The sequence below is a fragment of the Simochromis diagramma genome, unplaced genomic scaffold (assembly GCF_900408965.1).
Source record: "Simochromis diagramma unplaced genomic scaffold, fSimDia1.1 OVJJ01000720.1, whole genome shotgun sequence".
NCBI classification, from domain to species: domain Eukaryota; kingdom Metazoa; phylum Chordata; class Actinopteri; order Cichliformes; family Cichlidae; genus Simochromis; species Simochromis diagramma.
The window spans coordinates 46898-63554 of NW_024387505.1; the positions used below are offsets into that span (position 1 = coordinate 46898).

At 39.5% G+C, this 16657-nt stretch overlaps 1 protein-coding gene across 1 annotated transcript; it reads right to left on the reverse strand.

Annotated features, from left to right (window-relative positions):
* Nucleotides 1–6: 6 nt before the first annotated feature.
* LOC120725777 lies at nucleotides 7–15647 on the reverse strand. The gene is made up of 6 exons (XM_040018817.1): nucleotides 13050–15647; nucleotides 10875–11225; nucleotides 6552–6902; nucleotides 3820–3927; nucleotides 247–325; nucleotides 7–154 (listed from the first exon to the last, which is right to left on the reverse strand). The coding sequence occupies exons 2-6, from the start codon at nucleotides 11140–11142 to the stop codon at nucleotides 7–9; spliced, it is 954 nt and encodes a 317-aa protein (XP_039874751.1). The 5' UTR covers nucleotides 11143–11225; nucleotides 13050–15647.
* Between the last annotated feature and the right edge of the window lie 1010 nt (nucleotides 15648–16657).

Below are 16657 nucleotides of genomic sequence, written 5' to 3' on the forward strand. Positions count from 1 at the left end.
GGTACTTCAGAAGCCGCTGGAGAGGACGCGGAGACTACAGTAAAAAGCTTCATCAAAACCCACCTGAAGCTGCCGGAGGACACGGTGGAGAACATCGCCTTTGATAGAGTGCATCGCATCGGCCCCATGCGGGCTGCGACCGGGAGACCACGTCCTATTGTGGCCAAATTCAGCCACGTCAAACAAAAGGAACAGGTGAAAAGTCGCGGCAGGGAATTAAAAGGAACGGACTTCAGCGTAAACGACCAGTTCCCAAAAGAGATCCTGGAGCGACACAGGGTCCTCTTCCCAATCCGACGCGGCTTCATCCAGAAGGGCTCCCGCGCTGTGGACGTGGATGGACAGCTTTACCACGACCCCACCATCTTTCCGTGGCTGTATTAACTTCAGACCAGATAAGAATCCGCTACACCCTTTCCCTATCCACTCACACTAACTTGCATTAACATCTGTTTAACTTATGAGTATCAAATCACATCTTAAGTGTGATTTCATAGTAGAATTAACACCGTCACTCTCCGTCAGTGATTTAATTGGAATGTTTCCGGGGGGGTTTTTTTCTTCTTTTTTCTTCATGCAAACGTACACCTATCTGGAACAACCCTGACATATTACAAAACAATAATATGGTAAACTTTCCAGATTGGAGTGGTAAAGGAATCAAATATTTAGAACATATACTAGAAGGAACAGAATTTATTTCATTTGACAGACTAGTTACACAATATGGGATCAACAAGAAAAGATTTTTAGAATATGAACAAATTAAATCCATAGTAAAAAAGAAATTTAAACCGGGTCAAGTTGAACTACAAACACCACCAAGTGTAGTTCAATTTCTTACTCTTAAAACCCCCAAATTACTTTCCAAAATATACAGAATGCTTTCTGAAACAGATGAATCAATATCACTTCCTATTGCAAAATGGGAAGCGGATTTATCAGTTAACTTAGACCTAAACTTCTGGACTCAGATTTGCTTAAAAACCTTTCATCTAATTAGAAATCCCAGTCGTCAATTAATTCAATACAAAATACTACATAGAGTGCACTATACAGGTCATTGGATGTTCAAGATGGGCTTTACGTCTACCAACAACTGCTCACACTGCCAAACCAACTCACCGGACAATTATATCCACGCTCTTTGGTTCTGTCCACCAGTTCAGAAGTTTTGGCACGAGATGGCCTATCTCCCACCACCACCACTTCCCCTGCCACTGGCGGACTCCCTCAGACATCAGTGCGTTGGTGGTTCTTTGTGTCCGGGGATGGGCGTCCAGGTACACACCGGCTCACTCCTTGGTGACTGCCTGTCGGGGCCTGGAGCCTGGGGCTCACTCGGGCCACTTCGGAGGTGGGGTGCCCTCAGCCTCTCAGCCTGGGGCTCGGTCACTCAGGCACAGCTGGCTCCCGGCGGAGCTCACGGGCGCGTCAATGCAACCCCCCTGGCTTCTGCTCCGCGGCTGCTGAGTGAGCCCTCATCTGGGACTCTCCTCAGCTCTTACTGGGACAGTGGCACGGCTGCCCCTCTGTTGGTCTTCCTTGGTCTCTTGTGTTCTGGGGGCCTCTGGATGTCTGGAGTTATGATCTCCTCCATACCTGCTTCATGCCCTGGAGGACGGGGCTGTGGCCCCCCCACACCCTCTAGCAGATCATTACATGAAGGAACCTTTTAAAAACAAGCACGTCCATGCTCACAGGTGTACACACGGGTGCTCACACCCACAAACTACACCCTTTTTGGCTCCTACCTCAAAGCACACTGTGCGCTGTCGATCTTACGTGCTGCACAATAATGTTTAATATTTAGTATTTACTGTTAAATTCCCATATATCATCGTGATATTGTTAATTATATTGCTCTCTCTCTTAGGAGAGAGAGAGAGCGAGAAAGAGCAGAAAAAGAGAGAGAGCGAGTTTTGAGATGTGAGAGATTTGTGACCTTTAGCGTGTTTGGAGTGTGTGGTTAATGTGTTGTCTTGTGTAGTTAGTGTGTAGTGTTGTGGATAGTTTTGTGTTGTGTGTCAGAACAATGAGGTGACTGCTTTCTCCAAGTATAAAAGAGGAGTGATACACCTGCTGCTGTCAGACCTGCAGGTATCAGGCTGTGATGTTCTCCTTTATAGTGGACAGAAATTATTTTTTTATTGAATGCAGAACATCTGATTGTTCTGTAAATAGTTTGAAATGGTTATTTAAAAAATCAAGGTAAAAGTTAAATGGATGCAAATAACTTTGTTGTTTGCAAAACTTGTGCATAGGATTTTAAAATTGACAATTTATATTTGCATTTAAAGTTATGAAATATGATTCAATAAACATGTTTGTGGTTGTTACAGTAAAAAGTATAACTTTTTCTACTTTGATTTTATGTTTTTTGTCTGATTTTAGATCAATTGTGTTAATACAGTATGTCAAAATAAACTTTCTAAAACATAAAATTCATGAAAGAATCAGTGTAAATATGATGACGTTAGAAAAAAATGTAACAGTTTTCAGTTCTAGGAAGGATGATTAAGGCTGATTCACTCAAAGCTGAGTGCTTCGACGGATAGTCATAAATAGATTCACCATGGCAACAGGTAAATACTCTACTTGAGTGCAGTGGGTTGAAGACTGTGCTTCATTGTAGATCATTATTTATATTTATCTTTCATAAAAAAGGGAAAAAACTATTTTTTCCTGTTCAGGGTTGTTTACTCCTCATTTTACCCAACTTCATTTTTACTTCATGCTGACAAACCTAGACTCCGGCCAAATGATGCATTTAATGTTTACATCTAATTAATCAAATAAAGATACAAATATCAATCAAACAGAAAAGACACATTATATATCCAGCGAAACCAGTTTTTGTGATTTCCAACACTTATACATACACTGGACATTTAAACATTTAATGACTACATTTGAACATTTACACATATTTCAACATGAAAAACAATAAGAGTGCACTTGGATTGTCTGCAGCCTGGATTTAAAAACTACTCTAAGCTACATTTATTTTTAGGTTTTTTTGGATGTTGGAGAACCAGAAAATTCATCCACCATTGCTACGATTGCTGTCTGCATTAGTCACACTGCTATCATGTGTAGTATTAAAACCACATAAAGTTTTCCTTTTTTTTTAAAAGAAACATGTTTTTTTTTTCTCAGAAAGCTCAGAAGCTGCACATGAAACAATAAAACTAATGCTAACGTAGACAGGAAACACTACATGTGGCAAGGCAAAGTTTACTTTGGGATCATCTACCTGCTTCTCATCCTATCCCTTGCCTCCTCCTCATTACACTAGCACTCTTGCTATCCTTCTTCACTCAATCCACAAATCTTCTTTGTGGTCTTCCTCCATCTTCAAAAGCATTTGTCCAGTATAAACATTGTATCTCCACTGTTTCCACTTTGCTCTTTTTTTTTGTCTCTGAACTGCTCAGCCTTGCCTGTTCCTCTGATGTACTAATTTCTATTTTTTTTTTCCATTCTGGTCTCTCATAGTCAAAATCTTAACATCTCCAACTCTCTGACCTTCAGCTCAGCCTGCTGTCTTTCTTTCCCACCATCCTAAATCCTACATCACAGCCAACCCTCAATGTTTGACCAAAAAAACCCTCACAAAACATATAACATACCACCTGGGCTCTTTACAGTTAATTTTAACAAACTCTTAAACAATATTACATGAACAGAAATACATTAATAACTAAACCTAACACTGAAGAAGTTCAAAATATTTAAAGAAAAAAAATTATTCTTTAATAAGCAGTTTGGCTATGCATGGAGCTGCCTTATGCCAGCAAACACAATATTTCAAAATACCTATGATGACAACAGTAGCTCCCATAGCAAAAACAAGTGGCTGAAAAAATGTAGCTGGATCACATGCTTCCAATCTCTGGTCAATCTCAAACCCTTCTGGTACTGGTACTGTTGGTGAGAATTAGAAGAGAGGTGTCAGACATGATCTACAGGGTGGGCCGTTTATATGGATGCACCATAATAACATGGGAATGGTTGGTGATATTAAAGTCCTGTTTGTGGCACATCAGTATATGTGAGGGGGCAAACTCCTCACACCACACCATTGTTTTTCTTGTGACATTACCAATAAGTTTGATGTGCCACATGGCCCTCTTCCTATTGAAAAAACAAAAGTTGTATCCAAGATGGCCGACTTCTAAATGGCCACCATGGTCACCACCCAACTTGAGGAGTTTGCCCCTCACATATACTAATGTGCCCCAAACAGGACTTTAATATCACCAACCATTCCCATGTTATTACGGTGTATCCATATAAATGGCCCACCCTGTAGTATTATTGCTTTATGCAGTCTCATCAACAACATGTTTACAGAAAAATACATAAAATTAAATTAAAAGATAAATAAATGCATGTTCCTTTCTCACAACAACAATCTGACACCTGTACTACAAAGCAAGCTTTGGATCTCAAAGAGTCAGCTCTGGGTTTTCAGCGTTGAGCTACATTCACAGTGGATTTTGGTTCAATGAAAAGTTAATGGCATTGGATGACTTCAGATGAGTATAGGCAAAGTAACCTTCAACACAGGTGAGGGTGAGCGGTGAGTGCTTGAAGCTACTACCAATGAGAATGCAGTATGCAGTGTACCACCGAGTGACGTTCGACCTGGAAGTAAATACATTTGAGGTTACCTAGGCAATGGAATTATGGGATGTGTGCATGTGACCGGTCGTCTTCAAAGCAATGTGCAATGACTTAATCAATTCCAGTTTGGATGCAGCTTTAGGAAAGCGGTTCACTTCTTATTGGGCTACAACACCACGTGAAACTCAATTGCAGACCTAAGGCTGATCAGTCAGTTATCTGGAAAACAGCATCAGTAAGAAATTCACATTCACTTTATTACTGACTTCATTAGGTACAGGATGTTCAGCTGCTCATCAGTTCAGACATCTAGTCCCCCATTTTCATAGTTTTAACTGAATGAAACTAGGCACGGGGGAGAAAGGTGATATGAGTGACTGTTAATGTGGCACCAACAGCAATTGGGTTATTTCAGTTTTTCAGAAACTGCTGATCTGCTGGAATATTTCAACACAACCACATCTAAGATTTACCGAGGATATCCACCCTCAAGTGACACCTAGAGGAACAGCAGTTTTTACATGTTGGCTTCTTTTGAGCATCAGTACACTTTGGACAGGTAGGCAGCCTATCACAGGGCGGCACACAGAACCACAAAAAACATTCATTCTCACATTCACACCTACAGCCAATTTAGAATCAATAGTCAACAAAGCAAGCAAGTCTTTAGACTCAGGACAGAAGCCAACAATTCGGGGTGGGTTTAAAAATCAATTTCCAGATTCAAATCATTTTTAGTTTGAATAATGCGATATTGATTAGTTTTTGATTGATTGATTTTTGTTCCACACAAAGTTGTAAACACAAAGATGTAAACACTTTATGTTTACATCTTTGTGTTTACAACTTTACTTCCTGCACAGTGCTCTCTCTCAGTGTACTCAGAGACCAGTTTACCATCAGAAATCTCTGTTTATTACACGATTCGCTTACGACTCTGCTGTTCAGTGCTGTCCACCACTATTTTTTTGTTTGTTTCTTCTTTTAATGACAAAAAAGCCTAATACAGTGGAACCCCAACTTACGAAATTAATTTGTTCCCGAGGGTCTTTCGTAAGTCGAAACTTTTCGTAAGTCGAAGCACCCAGTGAGTGAGGTGATGCTGAATGATAGGCTATAGGCTAATTGCTAACAACAATAGGTCGTTCAAGGGGTTGTCACATGATCCGGTAGGCATTCTAGGCTCAGCCAATCAGAGCCAGTGGATTTCGTTACACGGTCATTTTGCCGTAACATGGGCAGAAATATTGCCATTCAGTGCCTTCGTAACTTGAATTTTTCGTTAAATGGGGTATTCGTAAGTCGGGGTTCGACAGTATCTTTTACAAATTACGCCCTCTGCTTCACTTCAGCAGCATCAGGTAATGTTCATATGTTGATTCTGGGTTTTCTTCCGTTTTTGTTCTACTGCAGAATATTTTTAAGGAGGTAATTTGCTATTCTGTGTTTTATCCTCAGTAACATTGATACAAAGGTATGCTGCTGTGATGGTTACACCTCTGATGAAGTCTCACAAGCGTCAGCTTTGTTTTTCTACACAGATATAAAAATATGGGTATGCACTGAGAAATGACCAGAAGCATAATAGTTCTGACAGAGTCTAAATTGAATTGAGTCGAATCAAATCGATTCAGGACTTTTGAATCAGAATTTAATCAGTTATTACAATCGGTGACGATACCCAGCCCTTTTAACAGCTAATGTTACAGTTTTCACTGTGTTTGTAAGTCACTCTGCTGACAGTGGACAGAAACTGAACTTCTGATTGTTTAAAGCAGCTAGATTAATAAACCCAGTGTTGACTTACTGATCTAATAAACACCCTCATGTGAAACCAAATGAAGAAAAGATAATCTGGATATGTTGAACTTGTTTTGTAGTACAGGCTCCAGGAAGAAGATTCATTTCTTCTACAAACTCACCTATTGTCAGCTTGATGATTTTGATGGGCGTAGTCTTTAAAATGGCTGCCTTAGAGTTGTTTGTTCCTACCTGGGTGACATGACACTCGTACGTTCCATCATCATCAAATGTCGTGCCATACAGAAACAATGTCAATTTCCCTTTTTGCATGTCTGTATACATGAGACGTACACGGTTCGCATAATGTGGCGGCTGAGTGCTTGGATCAGATGCATTGCTCTGGTAAAAAAGTTCTTTTTCTAGATTCAAGACAGATCTGGTCCACATCACAGCTCCAATGGACTCCTTATTTGGAACCTCGCATGGCAGAATGGCAATTTCTCCAGGTGCAACGAAGACTTTCATTGGTTCTGAAATGGAGAGGAAACAACACAAAACAGTTTAGAGCTAATATGATACCAAACAAACCAGAATACACTGTATGCTAAATATTTAAAAATTACTGAGAATCACATGAGGAGAATAATTTAGATTCCCCACAACACAAATAGAAATCAACTATAAATTTAAACCTGTCACAATCTAAGGATCGTCTATTAGATCAAGTAACACTGGAAAAAATGTCGCTCTCCCTCAAACAGAAACTTACATTACAGAATTACACTAACATGCTCCAGAGTGGTCAAATGTCACTCAGGTTCCTATTTTTTGGATTATGGTTCATTGTTGCTTAACATTTCTCTTTTGTTATATTAATTTCTACATTCATCATGTCCTTTTATCTTAAAAATGACTAAAAGAGTAGTTGTAAAATAACAAACTGATCATCTGAAGAGATTTCAGAGCTCACAGTACAGAAACAGCTTTAGTGAAGGTTTAAAAAGGTTTAAGGTTCTTATGGCCTCTGACAGTGGATTCATCTCTGTGCTTGACCTACTGGAACTAAATGCAGTGTTCAGTAGGGATGGGTACTGGTATCCGGTGCCATTATGACAGACCGAAAAGCAGCGCACATTTCGGTGCTTCATTTTGGTGCTTTCTTTTTTTACTGAGATGTCGTACACTTTAGATTCTAGCCAATCATTTTACATTTGCAAGCGTAGTAGGCGGGCCCAGGTACGTACGTTCTTTTAGAGCAGAGCTACAGATTAAAAATGCCCAAGGCGAAGCGGTCAAAAGTCTGTATGTCCTTCACAGCAAAAGATGCAAACTCAGCAGCCTGCAACAAGTGCTATTATGCTCATACTGTGATACAGTGCAAAGGAGGTAACACCTCGAATCTGATGAAACACCTGGCGACATAGCGTTTTTTAAAACCCGAGAAATGCACCGTATTTGATAGCTTGCTGCGAGACCTCACACCGAGCACATCTACTGTGTGGTGCCTGTTATCGACCCGGAGTTAGCAACATGAACCACGAAGAAGAGAGTCCTGGCCCCTAGCCCTGCCAGTGTAGCAGAAATGATGACGGATGATGATGGCAGCAGCAGCCATTCTTCTCTGCATGAGTAGCTTCATGTTGTTCGTGTGTAATTTACGTTGAGTAGGCTAACCACGTTATTAAATTAATGCATGTAAGGTGAACTAGCAAACACCGTCGTAGTTATATGCGGCTGTCTTCTTGTTTGATGGCAGATACTCCCTTCACCCTGGCCAAAAAGACTAAAATGACCAAAGAAAAAGTGGGAAACAGTTAAACATGAGAGGTTTTTGGACAAAGTTGGTGTTTTTTTTCCCATTGATTAAGCACTGCTTCCAGCCAAGAGTGATACCATAAATCCCCTATAGCTGCAGAAAAGGCTAACATTGTTATCTTCTTACAAAAAACAGCTAAACATAAGAGGTTTTTGGACAAAGTTTGTGTTCTTCATTCTTTAAGCACTGGTTCGAGCACCGTTTAAGCACTGGCACCGTTTCCAAAGTACCGGTTTGGTACTGGTATGGGATAAAACCTAAAAGATACCCATCCCTAGTGTTCAGTACTGTTGACTGTAATATTCTATTAGGGTGATTAGAGGATAATGTAGGTATTGCAGGTAGTGCGCTCCAGTGGTTTTCACAAAGGACTACATAAAGTGCAATACAGTGGTCCCTTGCTATAACGTGGTTCACCTTTCGTGGCCTCGCTGTTTCGCAGATTTTTTTGGGGTGTCATTTTGCATGCTTTTTTTTTTTTTTTTAACAGTGCAATTTGTTCTGTGTCCTGATTGGCTGTAGACCACTGTCAATCAATCTCCTCCATGCCGTGTCTCCAGTACAGTACAGAATGCGTTCAGCTTGTCAATAATCTGGTAGTGTCGCCCTCAAGTGCTGTACAGTATGTTTGTAAGTTTTCTCCCCAACAAACACAACAATGTAGACGAAACATTTTGCACCGTCAAAGGCACCTGCGCTAGCACCCAAAAGGCAGAGGAAGATGCTAACCATCGCACAAAAAGTTGGACTTCTGGACATGCTAAAGGAAGGTAGAAGTTACCGTATTTTCCGTATTGTGAGGCGCATTATGCAAAACAAAACAGTCAGATAAGTCAAACTTTACTCAACTCATTCTTCTTGCTTCCTCTACTTCCATACCATTGATTCATTAATGTTGAGTTCTCTGGCAGCTGCTCTATTCTCATGTTCTGGACCTGAAAACAGAGTTTGATCTTTGGTTTCATTCTTTAATAGTGGACTTATTTTTCTACCAAGGTTTGAACTTTGAGAGAGTTTAAACAAGACAGAAAAGTGTAAAAATGTTCAAGGTTGTCTGAGAAAAGTGTATGAAGTGTGTAGTGAGGGGTTTTACAGCCTTAAAACATCTATAAAATTGTTTTAAAAAAAAAATAAAGCTGACTATGCAGATTTCACCTATCGCGGGTTATTTTTAGAACGTAACTCCTTTGATGAACGAGCGACCACTGTATGCAAAAATCGCAAAAAAACAAAACAAAGACAGCGCAACAGGCACAACAGACTGATACAGTCACAAGACAGTGCAGACACTGCAACAATGACAGTGGGTTGTGCAAAAGACTGAGCACTGTGTGTGTATGAGACTGGGCAGATAAGTGCTTGAAGTAGTGACCTGTATGAACGTGTGTGTGTTTGTGTGTGTGTGTCAGTCCACTCATTGAGTGTTCAGGAGTCTGACATGGGGAAGAAACTGTTTTGCAGTCTGGCAATGAGGGCCCGGTACCTCTGGTACCTCTTACCAGAAGGCAGCAGGGTAAAGAGTGTGTAGGAGGGGTGTGTAGGGTCTTCCACAACTGTGGTTGCTTTGCAGATGCAGCAGGTGTGATCAATGTCTGTGATGGAGGGAAGTGAGGCTCTGTGGTAAAGGCTGTGTAAATTCCAGTAAAACTGAGGTTAATTTACTTGGCCCTAAAGATGTTAGAAATATGATATCTAAACAGATTCTTACTCTGGATGGCATTACCTTGACCTCCAGTAACACTGTGAGGAACCTTGGAGTCATTTTTGACCAAGACATGTCCTTCAGTGCACATAATAAACAAATATGTAAGACTGCTTTCTTCCATTTGCGCAACATCTCTAAAATTAGAAATATCCTGTCTCAGAGTGACGCTGAAAAACTAGTTCATGCATTTATTACTTCCAGGCTGGACTACTGTAATTCATTATTATCAGGATGTCCTAAAAAGTACATCCTGAGTACTGCTGCTCACCTACAAGGTCTTAAATAATCAGGCCCCATCTTATCTTAATGACCTTGTAGTACCATATCACCCTATTAGAGCACTTCGCTCTCGCACTGCAGGCCTACTTGTTGTTCCTAGAGTATTTAAAAGTAGAATGGGAGCCAGCCTTTATGCCCCTCTTCTGTGGAATCAGCTCCCAGTTTGGATCAGTTAACCCTGAATCCTCTCTTATTTATGCTGGATGTTTTTAAACACCTTTCTCCATTTAATTATTAGTTATTATTAATCTCTGGCTCTCTTTCGCAGCATCTTACCCCCCTCACCCAGAACTAGTCATGGCATGGGGCCGCCCCTCCCTGAGTTTGTTTCTGCTGGAGGTTTCTTCCTGTTAATATTTTTTTCTTCCCACTGTCACCAAAGTGCTCACTCATAGGGGGTCATATATCATATTTTCTCTCTTGTCTTTGTATTATTGTAGGGTCTTTACCTTGCAGTATAAAGTGCCTCAATGCAACTGTTGTTGTGACTATATAAATAAAGTTGATTTGAATTGAATTACTGGTGACATCAATTTGGTCATGTCAATATTTCTGATTGTTTAAAGCAGCTAGTTTAATAAATACAGTGTAGACTTACTGATTTAATAACCACCTTCATGTGAAGCCAAATAAAGGAAAAGATCATCTGGATATGTTGAACTTGTTTTCCAGGAAGAAGATTAATTTCTTCTACAAACTCACCCATTGTCAGATTGAGAGTGTTGATTGGCTTGGTCTTCAAAATGGCCGCCTTAGAGTTGTTTGTTCCTGTCTGGGCGACACGACACTCATACGTTCCAATCTCAGCAAATGTCGCCTCCACTATATACAAAGACAATTGACCATTCCACATGTCTGTATGCAGCAGATATATGCGACTCAGAGAAGCTGACTTCTGAGTGTCTGGATCAGACGCATTGCTTTGGTAAAAAAATACATATTTTGAATCCAAGTAAGACCTGGTCCACATCACAGCCCCAATTGATATATCATTTGGAACGTGACATGGCAGAATGACATTATCTCCAGGAAAAATCTTGAGGGTTGTGGAGTCTGAAAGAGAAAAAAAATACAACACAGACCAGTAAGCTGGAGTTACAGCTGATACCAAACAGACCAGAATACACTGCATGCTGAATATTAATACAATTACTGAGAATCACATGAGGAGAAACATTTAGAGAGAATCGGTTGCCCACGACACAGATAGAAATGAAATATAAATTTAAACCTTTTACATGTAAGAATCCATTAGATCAAGTAACACTGGAAAATATGTCTCCCTCCCTCAAACAGAAACTTCCTGCTCAGTTGTTTTTGTACACATGTTACATTGCAGCAAAAAAAAAAAACCCTGAAATGTCTGGTTCCAGCAGCCTCCTGTCAAAAGCTTTTAGACCCAACATGATGTGTCTCAGATAGGATGAGTCACCCACTTCACCCCAAATCTACAGGTACCATTAGAGTTACCTGTACCTGAGCTGGACTGCAGTAAACATAGTTTAACTGAAAATCACATGTGAGCTTTAGACATAATCAGGTAAAGACTAGTAGTTGAAAGTATGGAGATAATTCAAAGACAGAGGCATCAATTTAATTAAAAAAAAGAAAAAGCCTCTCCTCTCCCATCATCAATTTGCCTGAAAAAAAATTACACAGAAAAAAACACTCTTACAACACTAATAGAAAATGTATAAGTAAATGCCAAAATGTTAAAAATCAATTTTCAGACACTATATTATATTAACAGAAACTAGAATGATTTCAGTTTCTGTGAACACCTGGGGAATATCACACTGAAGCTGGACCTTTGTACTTTTAAGCTTTAATATCTGTAAAACCATTAACAATGATTTGCACAGTTTAACTAGAAGTTTATGCCTTAAATATGGAAATTTGTGCATAAAATATCAATCCCCTACCCGCTACACTGTGATTTCAATTGTCTTTGAAATCTGCTGTCAAAGTTGGGACAGCCAATAATTTCAAGAATCCATCTTTCTGTGTGAGCTTCACCTCTGAGAGTTCACATTCATACAGCCATGCGATGTCCCTTAAAGTGTTTTTTTTGATAAAAGAATTTTAAAATATCTTCTACACAGAGTCATATCAGCAAAATTTCTAACAACACCCTGATACCTGCTCATATGTAATCGAACATTTAATTTTCTCAAACAAAAAATTATTACAACAGGGACCTAAAAGTTTGCATAATGTACATTTAGAAGTTTATATTTGCCTTAATTTTTCCCCAGCAAATCTGGGATGATCGGGTGAGAGGTATTTAATGAACTGATATGGAAAGATCCCAAAAATGAAACATTTCAATCTGAAAAATCACTTGAATTAAAAGCCTTCCGAGCTGAGAGTATCTTCACAGATCCAACAGAAACATGTGTCTCATCGCTTTTGATATTTTTTTTTCACGATAAAAAATAAAAAAATATTTCATGATTCCCCCTTTAATACCTATTAAGGAAAACTGATCTTGAATCAATGAGTTTTGATGAAAAAGATCAACATTGTGCTCCACATTGAAAAGCATTCTGATTTTTCTTCTGCATTTGATTCAAATTGAGGCTCTGCTGATTAGATATTTTTGTCGTGGTGATTCCTGATAGATCCTTCAGATGGTTTTCATTACTCACACGTGTGAACTTAACACCTGTCTGTCCTCCACCTGTTGATATTTACCACTAAGACAAACACGCTCTGTCAATATCCAAACACTAAGTGCAGCACACGAAGTATCTAACATAGTACAAAGTAGGAGAAATACGCATCTCTGTATATACATGTGCCGCTGCTGGCTGCAAGTCTGACATCAGACATTCAGCCAAAAGAGCTGATTTACATCATTCTAATGAAAAACCTCACCTCCAGAAGATGATGGTGACAGACAAAGGAGAATCAAACCCAGCACGGCTCTTCTGGACGTTCATCTTCGTCGGAAGTAGCAGTAACGTTGAAGAGCTGCTTCTTCTTGGTGCGTTAGGGTGCTGTGAGCACTTGTACTCTTGTCTAACTGGCCACAGTCTCCACTGTTCAATAGCAGGTTTTCTGCTTCAGCCCATCTGCCTCATCCTTCAGACTGGACGCAGAGTTGGAGGTTTGCTGCTCTCTACTGTTCATGTGTGAACTGCCTTAAATCCACATTCAGTTATTATTAAATCAACACTGAAAGTGCACAAAATGGGGGAGGAGACTACACATAAGATATTAACATTTGTTTGAGACACTTGCATGTTTGAAATCCTCAATCAAATTGACAAGTATAATCCAAGTAAATAGAAAATGCAGCTTTCAAATGATGATTTCATTTGCTAAGGGGGAAAAAATTATCCTACCTTCCTGGGGCCACGTGAAGAAGTAATCCTCCCCCAAACCTGCTATATGGTTATGTTACTACTGGCAGGGGCAATCAACCATTTGTAATAACTGTAAATGAGTCTTTCACATCACTGTGGAGGAATTTTACCCACTCTGCTTTGCAGAATATGCAGCAAACTGAGAAACCAGGAGGAGGCTAAATACTTTTTACAGCACTGTGAATTGGTTTACCGCCCTTTAATGTAAGCAAGATAGACTTTATATGCTAGAAAATGAGATTCATATGTATAATAACGATTTTTAAAAATAGTTGAGTGTTGAACTGCACACACAGACAGCAGGGGGCATCTGTTTCTGCTGTGGTGAACACCATACAAGCAAAAAGAGATCATGCTAAAGGATGTTGACTGACTCTTAGTCAGTGTGTTGCAACTCTGTTAAATGTGGACTCACAGACAGATTCACTCATTTCAGAGCAGAGGATATCACTGCCTTGCATGAACTTCATAACAAACATTTATAAAGCTGCTCGGAAATCAGGGAAAGACTTCAGTTCCCACAGTTTTATTCTCCTCTGGTTTAGTTTTAGTCTGAATTTGTCTTCAGTCTGACTTTGATGATAATCAGACTTCTCTGGTGAAATGACCCCCATGGCTCTGAGTTGTGTATTTACACAACTAACAGAAGAAGACGGCCGTAGTGATAGACGGAGCGGTTCCGAACGACAGCAACATCAGGAAGAAGGAACACAAGAAGCTGGAGAAATAAAAAGGCCTCAGTGAAGAGCTGGAGAAGATGTGGAGGATGAAGGTAACAGGAACAGCTAAGCGACTGCGCAGGACCCTCAAGCTCCCAGGCCTCTGGTAGATATTATCATATAATTATAAATTATTATTGTAAAATAAGTGGATTTTATAAATATCCTGAAAAGAAATGTTAAGTTATTTAATTGCAAAGATGGTGACTAAAGTTTTAATTTCAGGTGGAAAAAAATTGATTTTATAATTAAGGCATAAAAACTGTACTGGACCAAAATCAGAAATGTGCAGAGTGCAGCAAACAGGGGCGGTCCTAGCATGTTTGGTGCCCTAGGCTCTGCAGTCGTTCACTTTCCTGTTTCTCCGTATGAATAAAAGATACATAAGCTGAGAGTGTTTCTCAAAACTGGGTTGTTCATTTTAATCTCTTTGTCTTGTTTTCAGAAAACATCAAATTTTAATGAATTTAAAATAATAATATTCTGCATGTACACCCATCAAATACATAATATTTTAGGTTGTTCATTTGATGTAAAACTGCTTCCAGGTTTGTTACACCAACTGTTTCACTTCATAGATGCTTTTCTGATCTAGTTATTTTTTTTCTGAAAATCTAAAATTTTACAATCCTACTATTTATCCTAATATGATTTATCCTAAGGTCCCAAAGAAGGATTTACTTACTTGGACTAACATGAACAAAGAAAAAAGTCAAAAAAAAATGCTTGCAGCGTCTAGTGCTTTCAACTAGGACGTATTGAATTATTGCAGTCAACACTGAGAGGACATTTATTCTGTCGGCATCTGTAGCTCTAGTACCTCCAGTAGCCAGAGCTGGAGATTTTTATGAATGGGAGTCACTGGTAGGATCAAGAACAAGGGTGACGGTGGTGTTGGCATTTGGAAAAAAAAAGTGAAAGAAAACATATGGCATTAATTCTATTTTAATTAAATGCTTATTTTGTATTATTTTATTATAATTTAACATGTACTTTACAACGGACAAAACACATGACATGCTGCGCAAAGTATTCCCTTGAGTGGGTAGTAGGTACATTTGTTGTTAGTATAACTCCAAAAATGGTGCTCCTGTGTGGTAACTCGCAAAAACAAAGAGAATTTTGTTTTTTCAAAGCAGTTTTATTTATTTAACTTCACTTCTGGACATAATTGGCAAGCTAGTGAAACAATAATAGGCATCTATCTGTATATTATGAAAATGATGTTAAAAAAAACAAATAATCAACTCTGAACAACCTCTCCAAATAATTCATACACCACATAGTCACATGACATTTTCCCTTTCCACCTTTCAGACACAAATTAGCAAGCACAATGCAAGAAGAAAGGAAAAACTACTTCACACTCAAGTCAAGTCTCAACAAATCATGTCTGAGATACTTCAGTTTATTTAGAAAAACATAATTTTGTTTAGTAATCACCAGTCCACTCCAGCTAAGTTCAGTGAATAGGAAAAAAAAACAAACAAACTTTGGTTTCCAAACAGACTGCAATGTGGAAACAAAAGAAGAAAGTGTGTGAGGCATTCTCAGACACAGAATTACAAAATTTTGCAAAATCAAGAAACAAATTCAGGGCTGGCAGTCAACCATAATAACCAGCTGGATGGACGTAAGCTGTGACACAGATTTGGAGGATAACTTTGGTCTGCTTCCTTACCGGCCTCTCTCCACACTGACAACTAGGCCTATTATAAAAAGAACATAATGGGTTGAACCTTCAGTGAAGCATCAAATCCAAGTGATGTAATTGGTTTACCAGCACAATGGAAACACATAATTATATAAAATCACATTTAGAGAACAGCCATCACTCGGTTGTCTGAAAGGAAAGCTGGTCCATATGTATGGAGACTCCACAATGAGGCAGTGGTTTGAGTACCTTAATGCAGCACTACCAGGTAGCTGCTCTGCAAACCTGGGCAAACAACAATTTTTATTTACACTATTTATTTATGTAGTTTTAACTTATTCCCTTTGGAATTCTTTTAGATCTAAAGGAGTTTAACCTTCATAGCCACAAATCAGTCGGACCTTTAATGGCCCTGGACTATGCAAATAACATCTTTGTGATGTTCCGCGCCCATGGTCCTCCTCTACGTACTGTCAGTGTCCCATCCGGAGCTGCATTATATTGCCAATGAGCTGGACAATGTGCTTGGAGGGCAGTAACATGCTGTAGTTTTTGGCATCGGGCACCTTGACACTTTCCCTATTGGGTCTACATCCGTCGACTGATGTCCATCCGCAGTGCAGTGGTACGGTACTGTCCAGGGCTCCAGGCACAGTGGTTGTCATTCGGACTGGAACCCCAAACCTTATACACTTCTTGGTGCATTTGTCCACAGCGACTGGTACACTTTTCAGCGGCTAAAGG

Coding starts and splice junctions, on each gene's coding strand:
- LOC120725777 (XM_040018817.1), bottom strand. CDS start 11,142: ATGTGGACCAGGTCTTACTTGGATTCAAAATATGTATTTTTTTACCAA. Junction 3,928..6,551: donor AATCATCAAGCTGACAATAG/GTGAGTTTGTAG, acceptor TCTCACCAACAG/TACCAGTACCAGAAGGGTTT. Junction 326..3,819: donor AGCTACTGTTGTCATCATAG/GTATTTTGAAAT, acceptor CCACGTCCACAG/CGCGGGAGCCCTTCTGGATG.